The 14,596-nt window shown below is 41.1% G+C and overlaps 1 protein-coding gene across 1 annotated transcript; it reads left to right on the top strand.

Moving 5' to 3' along the window:
- Positions 1 to 1,509: 1,509 nt before the first annotated feature.
- Positions 1,510 to 12,792, top strand: fgf3.S (fibroblast growth factor 3 S homeolog). The gene is made up of 3 exons (NM_001349445.1): positions 1,510 to 2,001; positions 8,019 to 8,122; positions 11,506 to 12,792. Exons 1-3 carry the CDS (start codon positions 1,725 to 1,727, stop codon positions 11,836 to 11,838), a joined length of 714 nt encoding a protein of 237 aa, NP_001336374.1. The 5' UTR covers positions 1,510 to 1,724; the 3' UTR covers positions 11,839 to 12,792.
- The last annotated feature ends 1,804 nt before the right edge of the window (positions 12,793 to 14,596 follow it).

The following is a 14,596-nucleotide window of genomic DNA, read 5'->3' as shown; positions in this document are numbered from 1 at the left end:
TCTGTCTCTTTCGCTAGCGAAGTTACGCCTGCGTCCGTTAGTAAATCGGTGTAACGGTAACGCTGGCGAATCATCGTTGGCGAGTCAGCGTTCGCTTCGCCCTTTAGTAAATCTGCCCCACAGTTTCGAGATTATGCTGGTGGACTTGTTTTTGGGAGCAGTCCTCCTGTCTGTTTCTTTGGGACCAGGCAAAGTATCCTTAATTTGTGATCAATTTAAAATGTAAGAGAATCTGTCATGTCCTATAGAAATGACTCTTTTCAGAGACGTGACAGCACCCCTGGCTGAAAATGGCACAAGTTGTTCAAGGTTTAATGACCTTATTTTGGACACAGTTCATTAAAATCAATCTTTATTTGTCACAGGGCAGCACAACCAAATCCCTCCCTTGTTCCATAAATTCATTTTAATTAACGCAAAAAGGAAAGGTTGTGGGAGCACTCAATGGCTTAATAAAAATGTACTAAAATACAATGGAAGTGCTACTGATCTGAACTTTTTAGGCAAACGTTTCGAAGTGCGGTTTGTGTCGATGCTTTTTTTGAGGGGGGGGTGGGATTCGTTTGGAGCGCAAGGGGTTAAACAAATCCTTAGATTCCGCCTGATTAAGTAATACACAAGCCAATGTGGAAATGGAACAACAGACAAGCAGAGGGGAATGTAGATTGTCTGCAGGGGGAACACCGCTCGAGCCATCTCGCTGATTGATAATATACATTAGTTGACTATTTTTTTTTTTTTTTAAAGCAGTTTCCTTTTTAAAAGATAATGAATAAACAGAGATTTCTTTCCTAAGGGAAAGCTCATTACGTCTCGGCGCTAGAAAACAAATTGGCATACCGGGGAAGTTTCTTTAGAATTTAAATACATTGCCTTTCAATTGCCCTTAGAAAAGGAGCACAGCTTCTCCTGAAGCCCACGTCTGCCTCCCTTTTTATATGCGCCTTTTGAAATGTGCATTTATATAAGAGTGACTTCCCGAAGTTGTTTCATTCCAGCATCAGTCATCCCTCGCTTGTCACGTATTGTGATTGGGGATTGATAGGGGGAAAGAGGCGACCCCAGGGATTATTCTCTTCCAGTGGTGCAAATGTTATAATTTTTTTATTTTTTTGGTCCTTTTTTTTTTTTTGGATTTTTCCAGAAGAGCAGAGCAATAACTCTGATAGGCTGCTAATTCTTTGTGATGTGGTTTTCCTTTTTTTTTTTTTGTTGCACTGAGCCACTGCTGTGTAATTTTATCCTGCTTGGATTTCTGGTTCACACAAGACTGATACCTTGCCTGCCTCCTTTGTATCAATTGGTTGGAGATCTGTCTATTGTTGCAGGAAGCTTTTATTTCAATGCTGTCGAACAACACCATTCCTCTCCAACTCATAAAATGCACTAGGGCTCTCGGTGCCTTCTTTTTTTTTTTTTCTTCCCCCCCCACCCTGTTCTCTCCTCCTTCGGTCTTGCAAGTGGAGAGATGGTTAAACTCTGATTACTGCCACTAATTCAAGGAGCTGTGGCCTTCGCTGGGTGTCTATTTATTTAGAAGATCAAGACAAGAGGGAGATAAAAGGTCAGATTGAGTCAGATAAAGCTGCCAATGTTTCATGCATCACAGCAGTGGGATTTGCCACTTGGAGAGCTTCTAACAAGACGTCTTTAATGGGACCCCTTAAGTCATTTGTTTCCAGACTTCATCTACTTAAGAGACTTTGTGTTTCGGCCATGCCACAATGGTTATAATTTGGATTCTGTTGCTGAGTTTTATCAGTTGCGGTCCGCAGGTATCCTGGGCGAAGAGGCTGGATAAAGGACCTAGGTATCCTTGTTCCGGAGGAGGCAAACTGTGCGACCCCAGGCAGAGACGAGATGCTGGGGGACGTGGAGGGGTTTACGAACATCTTGGAGGTGCCCCTCGAAACAGAAAACTTTACTGCGCTACTAAGTACCACCTACAGATACACCTCAACGGCAAGATTAACGGGACTCTGGAGAAAAACAGCGTATTTAGTAAGTGAATCGACCAACATTGGCGGATATGTTTTATGCTTTATTTTCTTACATCTAACCCCAAATATTTTCTGTTTTAATAATGATGCATATTTTATTCTAAAATGGGCTGCACTCATACTACCAAGGCTGTGTATATATATAAATATATATATATATAACTATTTTTTATTACTGTTCATGGTGTAAATACATTTATGTGAACGAGAGCCACTCATTAATACTGTATTGCATTTAAAATGAAACAGTTATAGAGAACATGAAACCGATGCTTTCGAATCCCCACTTAACACTTCAATGACTTAAGTCTGGGGCAAAAGCAATATTTTCTTTAACAAATTCCTTACACCCAGATGAATCTTTTTTTTTTTTTTTTCCGCCCCTACTCATTTTGTCAGTGTGGTCGTATGAATGAATGAGACGGCGGGGCATAACCTCCTTTTCCCTGCACTTTTCTCTCAATAAGACCTGCAGGGTAGTGAAGTACCTTCATCTCTCCGCTGTCATTTGTTTTAAACAGTATTTAAAAAGCCCAGAAAGGGGATAAGGAGGCTACGGACAATAGCTGACTGCGGCTTGCTGTTACTACATATGTAGAGTCTTATCCTTATGCCTCGGTTCCCTTGAATGGCTCTTGTCATAGAGCTCAGACGCAGTGCAAATGTTACGCTCGCAGACTCAATTGTCACATCCTATTACTGTGGATACTGTGAACCCTTTTCACAACACTTGTGCCCTTTTGCACATGGCTACATTTAAATCTCGGTGATTATAAATGAGGGGGTGGCTCGGGGTTATGAAATAGCCTATTTGTGTTCTAAGGAGGCACCGAATGCACAGAGGAGACAGGAGAAGCTAAGTGAGCCCTGGGGGTATGATGATGTTGCCTGAGGCATGTGGTCGGAGGTGGCTAACACTAAATAAAATGCTGATTAGATTAGCAGCCCCGTACTAATGTCAAACAGAGCTTTCAGACTTTATGGATTATATTGACGGCCAAGGGGAGACATTTCCATACCCTGTTAACAGAATCTTATGTGCTTTATACAGACAGGCTGGAAGTACAGTGCTACTTAACCTCAAGGACAGACCTTGCAATGAAATAGATACTTTGCTTTTTTTAACTCCTACCCCCAATAAAAAAAAAAGATGGCCAGGGTCAAATGGTTTAGCACAAGGTTGTCAAACGGTGGTGGACGGCAACCTCCATCTGGCTACTGACGCTGGGAAGTGACATTGACTTCCCTGGGTTCAACTTAACAAAAACATAAAAAGCATCGCTACTTCTATTTTATCATCCGCCTATGCATATACCGCAAAAAAAAAATTTGAATTTCCTGGAAACTCCCTTGAATTGTATGGGAACATTTGACATGAACTTAATACATAGGTGGAGGGTGATTATTGTGTTTGGGGAGGCTATTTAAAGACATTTAATGTTTCTACATGGATTCCTTTGTATTCCAGGGCCAATTTCATGTATAATACCACAAAACACATGGCAGGATAAATACAGTGCCAATTCCATATAATGCCCCAAGAATACATGGTAAGATAAATACAGCGCCATTTCTTTATATAATACTCCAGAACACATGGTTGGATAAATACAGTGCTTATACCATATATTATGCCCTCAGAACACATGGCAGGATAAAGTGTCAATTCCATATACAATACCCTCAGAATACATCGTAAGATAAATGCATTGCCAATTCCATGTATAATGCCCTCAAAACACATGGTTAGATAAATACATTGTCAGTTCTATATATTATTTCCCTAGATTACATGGCAAGATAAATATAGTGTCAGTTCCATATATAATGTCCCCAGAACAAATGGTAGGATAAATACAGTGCCAATACAATATATAATGCCCCCAGAACACATGGTTAGATAAATACAGTGTCAGTTTTATATAAAATGTCCCCAGAATACATGGTTAGATAAATACAGTGTCAGTTCTATATATAATCTGCCCAGAACACATGGTAGGATAAATACAGTGCCAATTTATTATATAATGGCCCAGAACACATGGTGGGATAACTACAGTGCCAATTCCATATAGAATGTCCCCAGAACACATGGTTGGATAAATACAGTGCCAATTCCATCTATAATGCCCTCAGAACACATGGTTGGATAAATACAGTGTCAACAACATATATAATGTCCTCAGAACACATGGCGGATAAATACAGTGCCAATACCATATATAATGCACCCAGAACACATGGCAAGGTAAATACAGTGCTACTTCCATATATAATGCCCCCCAAAACACATGGTGGAATAAATACAGTGCCAATTCCATATATAATATCCCCAGAATACATAGTAGGATAAATTCCACGTATATTACCCCAGAACAAATCTTGTAGTTTAATGTAAATTAACCCACATAGCAATATAAATACAGTCCAATTCATTGTATAACGTACAGTGTCAGTTTCATGTATAATTCATCAGAACACAATAAATACATGTATAATACCCCAGAACCTTTAGCAGGATAAATACAGTGCCAATTCCAGATATGCTCCTATGGCATGAATCCTAATACAGAGCATCTGAGAATGACAGATATGGAAATGAAACGTGTAACATACAGAGAGAGAAACCCTAGGGGAGGAGTTGTGTTGACGCATTAAATTCACCAGCATAAAGCATTCACGTGAGGCATCCGACGCCCAATTTATGACATAACTGCTACATGTACTGTTAAGCCACGATGATTGCATCCGTCGATGACACTTCAGTTGTGAACAAGGCTTTGCAACATTACACTGGAAACCAGCAGGGTGGGGTCCATTAAAGTCAGGCCAAGGTCAATTCAGCTTCTTGCTTTGGGTACGGCTTGATTCTGCCACATTGGAAATAGAGGGTTTGAAGCTTTGGCAATGGAGACCCATGCGGGCAGTGAAGAGTTAAGAAATTCAGTAACATGTCAACGTTGTCCCAGGAATAAGTAACAATGCCACAAGCCCACCAGGAGGTCCAGCAACAATGCACGAGACCCTCTGGCAGCGATTGTGTTCGACATTGGCTAAAGCCTCTTATGCTCAATAAAACAAATTAACTGGGCTGCTTATTTGTTGTAATGCATTATCCTAACGTTTGGGATTTCCAAGATTAAACCTGGTTCTTTTGCCAGCCGATCCAAGTGTGCCACTAATTTACTGGGGGAAAAAATGGTGTGTTTGCTTTCTTAATCCCCAAATATTTGTAAAACATTTAGACTTTTGGTAGCCAACACAAACTGGACCATTTCAAAAAAAAAAAAAAAAAGCTTAAAGGGGTTGTTCGCCTTTGAGTTAACTGTTAGTATGATGTAGAGAGGGATATTCTGAGACCATTTGCAATTAGTCATAATTGTGGTTTTTGAGTTATTTAGCTTTTTATTCTGCAGCTCTCCTGGCTGCTAGTTAAGCAATCTGGTTGCTAGGGTCCAAATTACCCTAGTGACAATTCACTGATTTTGAACAAGAGACTGGAATATGAACTGGAGAGGGACTGAATAGAAAGATGAGTAATGAAAACGAGCAATAATAATAATAAAATAAATAGAACATTTGTAGCTTTAAAGAGCATTTGGTTTTAGATGGGGTCAGTGACCCCCATTTGAAAACTGGAAAGAATCTTAAGGAAAAAAAGCAAATGATAAAAAGAACATAAAAAATAAATAATGAAGACCAATTGAAATGTTGCTTAGAATTGGCCCTTCTATGACATATCATACTGGTTGGGGATCACTGGTCAAGAACATGGGGGTCATTTACTCAGACCCTGGACGCAGGTGCAAAAGCAGCACAGGGTGCAAAGTGCATCTCTCCAGAGAACATGGTCAGCCATGTCCTTACCACATAACATAGGGCAGGTAGTAAATACAGGGCTCCTGTGCTTGATGGCACTCCCTAACTGGATGATGTGCACTTTGCACCCTTAATGGAACACCCAAAACAAAGTATCTCCTAATTCAATATCCCTAATGGTATTGTTTGTTCATTCTAGGAAATCACCTTTTTTTCAATTGCACCTCCTTATGGTACCTTCTAAAAGGGGGGTGGGACTTGGATTTGGAGTCGAACCAATTAAATGGGGAATATAATAATTAGAACGTATGTTCCATTGTTCCCCTTAAACTAACGATAAACATTTTCACTAGTTATTCCTTGTCATTGAAGACTGTACAAGAAAAGCAGAATGGCCAGCCCCATCTTCTGCAAACACAATAAGCTGGACCTTGTTCTTGTTATAGGAAAACATAAATGGTACAAATAGAGGCAAAGTCATTCCCCTCTGAAGGGGTAGCTAACTTTCAATTTAACTTTTAGGGGGTTATTTATTAAAGTCCAAATGCTAAAAACAAAAAAAAATAGAGCTTTTTTTTACTATAAAATCCGAATTTTTTAGTGGAAATTTTTATTTTCGGGATTTATTATACCCCGAGGATGGGAAAAGTCAGAATCCAAAAATATGGCATCTGAGACCTGCCGAGGCTGTATATAAATTAGGAATGCACTGAATCCACTATTTTGGATTCGGCCGAACCCCTGAATCCCACCTAGGTGTGGGAAGGGGAAACTATTATATATATATTACTATTATAATATATATAAATGTTTTGTGACAAAAAGTCACGTGATTTGCCTCCCGCCACTAATTTGCATTAGGATTCGGTTCGGCCGAATCCTTCTGAAAAAGTCCGAAACCTGGCCGAATCCTGGATTCGGTGCAGCCCTAATATAAGTCAATGGGAGAAGTCCCAAAGATATCCTCATCTGCACTGGGTTACGTGCAATAATCTGAAGATTTTGTGGTTCTAAGGCAAAAATCTGAAAAAATCGTGCAGAACATCCGAAAAAATTATACAATCTGAATTTTTCACAATTTTTTCGAGTGTTTTGCCGCACAGGAAATTTTCAGGAAAATGTATTGATAAATAAGGGGAAATAGCCTGTGCGGATTTGGTTGTATTATATTTCAGAAAATAATAAGATAAATTCAGATTTTGATAAATAACCCTCTATGTATGATTTAGGCAGTCAGGTGTGGACATATTTACCTTAGCATCAGGGTAACAGTTGGGTTATTTGAAGATGAATACTAGAGGGCCTGAATACAAACGTAATAATAAAAAATAAATTAAAGAAGAATTAAAAACCCATTAAATATGAAATATTGCTAAGAATAGGCCCATGAATATTATACTTTATTTAAAGGTGACTTTCCCCTTTAGACGTGCAAAGCTGGATCCGTCCCAAAAGAATTTTTGCAAAAGCATGAATTTTGGCACTTGGTATATGAAATTGTGCTGCTAGGAAACAAGCTGGAGGAAATCCTTTAATGACTTCTTGGTGCTGCCCAACATGAATCATATTTAGGAGCCAATTATTGTATATACTACATTGTGTGGGGGATAATTATATTAAAATGATGCCATACAAAGAGATCACATAACATCAGGGTCTGACCTTCGCCTGGTGCAGCTGCCCACAAGCAATGATCTTGCCCATCCTACTTGAATATTTGCTATCCATCTTCCATATATCCTTGTTTTTATATAAAAAGGGAGCGTTGTACAGGTATGGGATCGGTTATCCAGAAACCCGTAATCCAGAAAGCTCCAAATTATGGAAAGGCCGTCTCCCATAGACCTAATTATATCCAAATAATTCAATTTGTAATAATAATAATAAAACAGTAGCTTGTAATTGAACTAAGATATAATTAATCCGTATTGGAAGCAAAACCTATTGGTTTTATTAAATGTTTACATGAGTTTTTAGTAGACTTAAGGTACAAAGATACAAATTAGGGAAAGATCCCTTATCCAGAAAATCCCAGGTCTGCATTCTGGATAACAGGTCCCATACATAATTAAAGTGCACGCAGGGTTACCTAGACCAGTGTTTCGATGGCAATATACATACAATGTAGCTATGAAGTGAGATCACAGAGTGCTATGCATGGGGAGAAAGGATTAAGTCATTTGTCTTCTTTATTTCCAGGTATTTTAGAAATAACTGCCGTGGATGTGGGAATTGTTGCCATCAAAGGGCTGTTTTCGGGGAGATATCTGGCCATGAACCAAAGAGGGAGACTTTACGCCTCGGTGAGTTGCCTGAAATGCACAAACACCTTTCTTTCCCTCCTGTGCTGAAAGCTAAATCCCAAGGAGCTTTACTTTTGCAACAGTAACCGTACCTGCATTGGCTTGTGCTTGTTTTACTTTGCAAAGCTGGGGAGCTCAGGCTCCAACCAATTTACAATGCCCACTTTAATCCTGGAAATCCACCAACACACCTATAGATTACACATGAGAAACCTTCCTAAAAAGGCATTGTGTGAGCTATCTGCTTGTCACTGCAGCCTTCAACAAAAATCTTTTGTATGTAAAGAATTTGCCTTTTGTTAAATCATTATTTTGCCATTCAGCTGCAAGGCTGACATCACACGAAGAGAGATTTGCCATATAAACCACCTTATCGGGCAATGAAACCCCCCAAATAACTAAAAAACTAAAGTGAGTGTGCAGAACTCATAAAGTTGCTTTACCAACACAGGGGTAAAACAGCCCTATGAGTTTAGTCCCCAAACCTAGAGCTGCACCTGCATACTTCCAGCTTTCCATCACAGTAATAAAAAGAAGGCAGGGTACCATCTAATGACATGGTGTAGGGAGGTATGAGAGAATCCTGGTGCTACACTACAGCCAGTCATATGCTGGTTTTCAAGTGATGTCCAACTGTTTCCATGATCATTATTATCATAGGAGTGCACGGGGCAGGCAGTCTATAAAATGCCATGGAGACAGCCCGTGGGTCTTAATCCAGGGTTGAATTCTCCTTTAAGGCGGCCATAGATGTAAGAATTCCGATATTTCCAGGAAACACACCTGTGGAGCTGAATCGTCAGATATACAGATAGAAACAATAGAATTCTACCTTTATATGACGATTCAGCACTAATAATGGCCGATGTTCAGGTTCCTTCAAAGGCGCCCAATCAAAACTCTCCGTCCGGTCAATCGGCGAGCTGACCGATATCCAAGTCTTTTCGATTAACGATCTCTCATCATACACGCTCCAAATATTGAACAAAAATTAGTTTCGTACAATATTATCGGTTTGTCTATGGCCGCATAAGACTTAAAACTTTTGCCATGGCAGATGTCAGTCACTAAAATCAATCAAATCTACTAGTTAAAGTAGAAGAACTAATTTAAGTAACATTGGGGCAATGCCATGGCCAGTGATCCCCCATCTGTAAAGGTAGCCATACACAATAAGATCCCCTCGTTTGGCGAGGTCTCCAAACGAGCCATTGTGCCCACCAACTGCAGGGTGATATAGGGTTAATCCAAACATTCAGCCCTAAAGCCAAATGATCGGATTATACAAAGGAAATGGGCGCCAACGGGTCATAGGACACATCAACCTGCCAATGCGGTCCTCAATCACAGGAAAAATCACACCTACCTGATCATCAGGCTGGTTTTTGGCCAGATATCGATCGGGGAGACCTGTCGGACCCTCCCCACACAAGGGGTGCAGATAAGCTGCCGAATCGGTCTAAAGGTGGCCATACACGGGCCGATAAAAGCTGCTGACAGGCCGAGTCGGCCGATTATTGGCTCCAACAGGCTTCCACGATCGATATCTGGCCTAAAATTGTATTGGGGAGAGATTGGCTCGTTTGGCAACATCGCCAAACAAGCAGATCTCTCCGTGTATGGCCACCTTAAAGGACCAATATCGACAGCTTTAATCTGCCCATGTATGGCCACCTATAGGCAGGTTTGAATATTCTGCTCATTGATGTGGTCCTCTCCTGGCAATCTTCTCCCTATTATGATACCATCAGTTGTTGGCCAACTTAAAACGGTGCAACTCAATGTGCAGATCACCCCATTTGCCATGAAACTCCAGTCCTAACCCTGGCCAATTTGTTTTTCTTCTCATGGAGTGAGAGGCCTTAAGCCTGTGAAAGGAGGACACCTTTTTTTGTGATATCATTGTGTTGATGAGCAGGAGCTTCAAAATGAAGGAAAATCCATTGTAAAATGTAGCGATTACTCACACAGTGACAGGATGGTTTGTTTAGTCACCCTATCTGTTTACTTGGCATAAAGAAACACGATCTGTTGTTAAAATAAGGTTTCTGTATCTTATCTCATTCCTATGTCTTAGGGTGTGCGTGCACAGGATTGCCTCTGCCCTCTTTATCCATGGGAGAATGCATTCGTCTGTGTATAGTCAAGAAATAAAATGTCTCCAATATCCTCATTCATCACGTGGCGGGGGGGAATAGCACACACCGTGTCTCTCATAGGCAATAACCCCCCTTTGTAGTCCACAGAGCAGGAAAACAAAAACACATCCTACATTCCACACATAGATTCTGTCATTTTAATAAACTGATGCAGGAGTGCAGTTACATCCCGAAGGAATTGTCCAGATGGCCTTTGCATTTGGTTGCTAAGGCTGGTATCACATGGTAGCTAAAAAGATCTATGCCGTCCATCCGGTCCAATAAGTAGACTTGGGGAAGAACCCTCAATAATACAAGTGTGATATAATATGAGTAGTCTAGATTATTTTTAGTATTTGAAACCTTATAGGTCAATAATACACATCACACAGATGTAAATACTGACTTCCAGTTGGCCCATGGCGGCAGATATTGTCTAGTTTGGCCATCGACTGAACAATAGTACAAGGCTCTCTGTGTATCTGCACAGCAAGTTATTGTCAGGAAGTATTTTTCAGAACAGGCTGACTGCAGTGTGATTTTCCTATTCAAACTGCCCCCAAAGAGCTTGCACTGGCAGTTGAGGGGATAAGATAAACATGGCCCAAACTACCCAGCTCTATTGGTGAGGCATAAGGCGAGCTTTAGGGTCTGGCCACATGAGCAGATTCAGGGAGATTAGTCGCCCCAGCGACAAATCTCTTCTTCGGGGCGACAAACTCCCCAAACTGCCTTTGCCGGCTAAAATGAAAATCGACTGGGGGAAGGCACACACGGCGCTTCGTTTTCCGAAGTCGCTTGAAGTTGCCTCATGATTTTCATTTTAGCCGGCAGAGGGCAGGGGGAAGGCAGTTCGGGGAGATTGTCTACCAGAAAAAGAGGAGAAGATGTCGCTAGGACGACTATTCTCCCCGAATTTGCTTTTGTGGCCTGACCCTTAAGGGTGGTGGCAGATGGGGAGATTAGTAGCCCATCAACAAATCTTGTCTACTGCGGGCATTTGTCCCCAAATGCCTTCCCGCCAGCAAGTATGCAAATCGCTGGAGGGATGGCATACATATCGCTTCCGAAGTTTCCTCGTGAGGCAATTGCTGGCGGAAAGGCATTTGGGGAGATTAGTCGCCCGAAGTAGAGAAGATGACTAATCTCGCTGTCTGCCACCACCCTAAAACTTTGAAATGCAGTTTATCAAATTAAAAAAATAACCTCTATATGAACTTCACCTTATCTTGTTATTTGTTTCAGGAAACATACAACCCCGAGTGTGAGTTTGTGGAAAGAATTCATGAGCTCGGATACAATACCTATGCTTCACGTCTTTATCGGACAGTTCCAAATGGGGCAGGCACCAAGCGCAAGGCTAGCGCTGAAAGACTATGGTATGTGTCTGTCAATGGCAAAGGACGACCCAGAAGAGGCTTCAAAACAAGAAGGACGCAGAAGTCTTCCCTTTTTTTACCCAGGGTGTTAGACAACAAAGACCACGACGCTGTGAGGCTCTTTCATACGAACACTGTGTATAGAGAAAGTATTCTGAAACCCTCAAAACCAAGTGGAAGACAAAGACGAGGACAATGAGGGGTGCAAACTGTGAAGCGATGGCCCCCTACAAACCCCTAAGATCATGAAATGACATGGTTCACTTAGACAAAAGACAGCGATTAAGTTTTGTAGAACTTATTTTTATGAACTGCGTCACCCCGTAAGGCTGAAAATACTGCCACTAGAATTCACATTTTGACTCTCTGGGCATCTGAATCCTCGGTGTTCTATTTTAAGACGCTGGTAGGGATTTCTTATATTTCCATTGTTAGCCCCAAATGTGCATCTTATCCACTCTTCTTGGGACCTCAATCCAACGTGCACTGAAAATGTAACGTTTGATGGTCATTCATCTTCAAATCCTTTGTTATTTGATCCACAGATCAGTTCTTCAAACGTTGGCTTGACTCTGCCTTTGGGTCTACCTCAGATTCCGATATAATATTCCGTCCTAATTTATGCAAAACAAAAACAAAAAGTGCCTCGTTTAGGGGGCAAGTTCTTAAAAGCTATTTATTATCCTTCATGAAGTACTGTATGGCCATTGAAAATGTGTGTGCATTGTCTCTTATCTTACAATTATATCAAATTTGAATCAAATGAGAAGTCTCTGCAAAAGATGGTTGCTTACATCTCAGACTGTGAGTGTTTGGTGCCCACATAATCTTGTATACTTTTGCGTTCTAAAATAGTAACATTTCTTGTACGCAATGCATAGGCATGCCTTTGTGAGCACTTTACAGATAATATAGTTTTAATGTATTCCAGAGATGTATCCTGGACGTATCTTCGTAGTGACTTGGCATTCACCTCATTGGCTGCGGTAGCTTTGGGTATAAGAATATATTAAAGCGTTTTGCCGGTAGAAACATCCCAAAGCTTAAGGTTCACCTTGAAAGTATTACTATAGCTGTTATCCGTGTTTTGCTGGCCTTGGAACAACACTACTAAAATAAATGTTACATTCTATGATAGTCGTCAACACTAATACCCTTTTGTGTAAAGCTAGCCGTCTGTTTCTTTGGTGGGTCTTAGAATGAGTCGATCTTTTGCCGATCACACCACTGATAAGTTGGTCATGAGCGTATCACCTGATCACACAAGAGTATATATTTTATAGTTACATCGTAAGTTAAGTTGAAAAAAAGAAACACGTCCATCAAGTTCAATCTCTTAAGTGTATGTATAACCTGCCTAACTGCCAGTTGATCCAAAGCAAGGCAAAAAAAACATTTGGGGGAAAAATTCCTTCCTGACTCCAAGGGGCAATTTCACTAAGCGCCGAAGTGCCGAACGCTAGCGTTAATTCGCTAGCATTTGGCATTTTCGTTACTGCGCAAATTCACTAACGAACACTGGCGTAGTTTCGCTAGTGTTACTTCGCACCCTTACGCCAGGCGAATTTTCGCTAGTGACGTAACTACACAAATTCACTAACTTGCGCAGTGTACTGAACGCTACCTTTTACGCTAGACTTCATTCGCCACCTCAGACCTGGTGAAGCGCAATAGAGTAGATAGGGATTGTTTCAAAGAAAGTCAAATTTTTTTCTAAGTCCCAAAAAACGCTGGCGTGTTTTCTACATGATGGGTGATGAAGATCGAAAAAAATTTTGGGGCTCCCCTCCTTCCCCCCTACATTTCCTGACTCATGGCAACTTACCTAGACAGTGGGCACATGTGTAGGGCAAAAAAAATTTTTTATTTGCTGATTTGAAGGTTTTCTAGGCATTTGTAGTGCTGATACGTATTCCTCCATTGAAATTTGAATTTCGCGCCGTATGCAAATTAGCCTTCGCTAGCGTAACTTCGCTTTACATAGCGAATCAACGCTAGCGCAACTTCGCAACCGTACGCTACCCCTGTGCGCAACTTCGGATTTTAGTGAATTTGCGGAGCGCTGGCGAAACTACGCCTGGCGAAGTGCGGTGAAGTGCGGCGAAGTGTGGCGAAGTTGCGCCTGGCGCAACTTCGCATCTTAGTGAATTTGCCCCTAAGATGGCAATTAGACCAGTCCCTGGATCAACTTGTATTTTGAGCTATCTCCCATAACCCTGTATTCCCTCACTTGCTTAAAAATATATATACATGGATCAAAGTAGTCCATAGGCACATGGATTTTCCATTTGGTTCCGTTGATAAGTGAATGGGTCTGACCCAGTATCATTCAGGAAAATTTAAATGTTGGCACTAAACAAAGACATCTGAAGAAAGGGCAGATCAGTTTCAGTCTTATCCCATTGTCCCGTTTGTGTATGGAAGCCAATCTCAAAACACTATGGATATCGGTCAGTTTGAGCACTTTGGTACCAAAGGTGGCAATTTAATCTGCCGACTCACCGAGTTGGCCTGTGCATGGTGCATTGGCATATGAGGAAGTGAAGAAGAGCCACATAGTGTGGGTAAAGATGGGCACATTTTTTCGCCTTGTTTCGCCGCAAAAATGACGCCCATAGACATGTATGGCGTTGTGTGTCAAAAAAAAAGACTTGAAAAAAATTTGCCGCGTGACAACATTTTTTGGACACCCATAGACTTTAATGAGCGTCTGCGATATTTCGCCGCCGGTGAATTTTTGGCGAAATGAAACGGGTCAAATTCGCCCCTACCTAGTGTGTTTCCAAGTACTTTCTGACTCTACGGGCCGTGAGTAGTGATGAGCGTTTTTTTTTTTTTTTGCCAGCCATGGATTCGTGGCTTAATTCTGCATTTCGCCATCTGATAATTTTTTCACAAAACGGCTACAAAATCACAGCGACAAAAAGTCACAGAGAAAACCGTTCATAAGAAAAAAA

The sequence above is a fragment of the Xenopus laevis genome, chromosome 4S (assembly GCF_017654675.1).
Source record: "Xenopus laevis strain J_2021 chromosome 4S, Xenopus_laevis_v10.1, whole genome shotgun sequence".
Classification (NCBI taxonomy): Eukaryota; Metazoa; Chordata; class Amphibia; order Anura; family Pipidae; genus Xenopus; species Xenopus laevis.
The sequence above is the reverse complement of the archived record's forward strand: the minus strand, read 5'-3'. Positions and strand labels throughout refer to the sequence as shown.

Excerpts from the sequence above, each read along its gene's own strand:
- fgf3.S (NM_001349445.1), top strand. The coding sequence starts at position 1,725 with ATGGTTATAATTTGGATTCTGTTGCTGAGTTTTATCAGTTGCGGTCCG. Across the intron at positions 2,002-8,018 it reads GGAGAAAAACAGCGTATTTA|GTATTTTAGAAATAACTGCC; the intron begins GTAAGTGAATCG and ends CTTTATTTCCAG. Across the intron at positions 8,123-11,505 it reads GAGGGAGACTTTACGCCTCG|GAAACATACAACCCCGAGTG; the intron begins GTGAGTTGCCTG and ends TATTTGTTTCAG.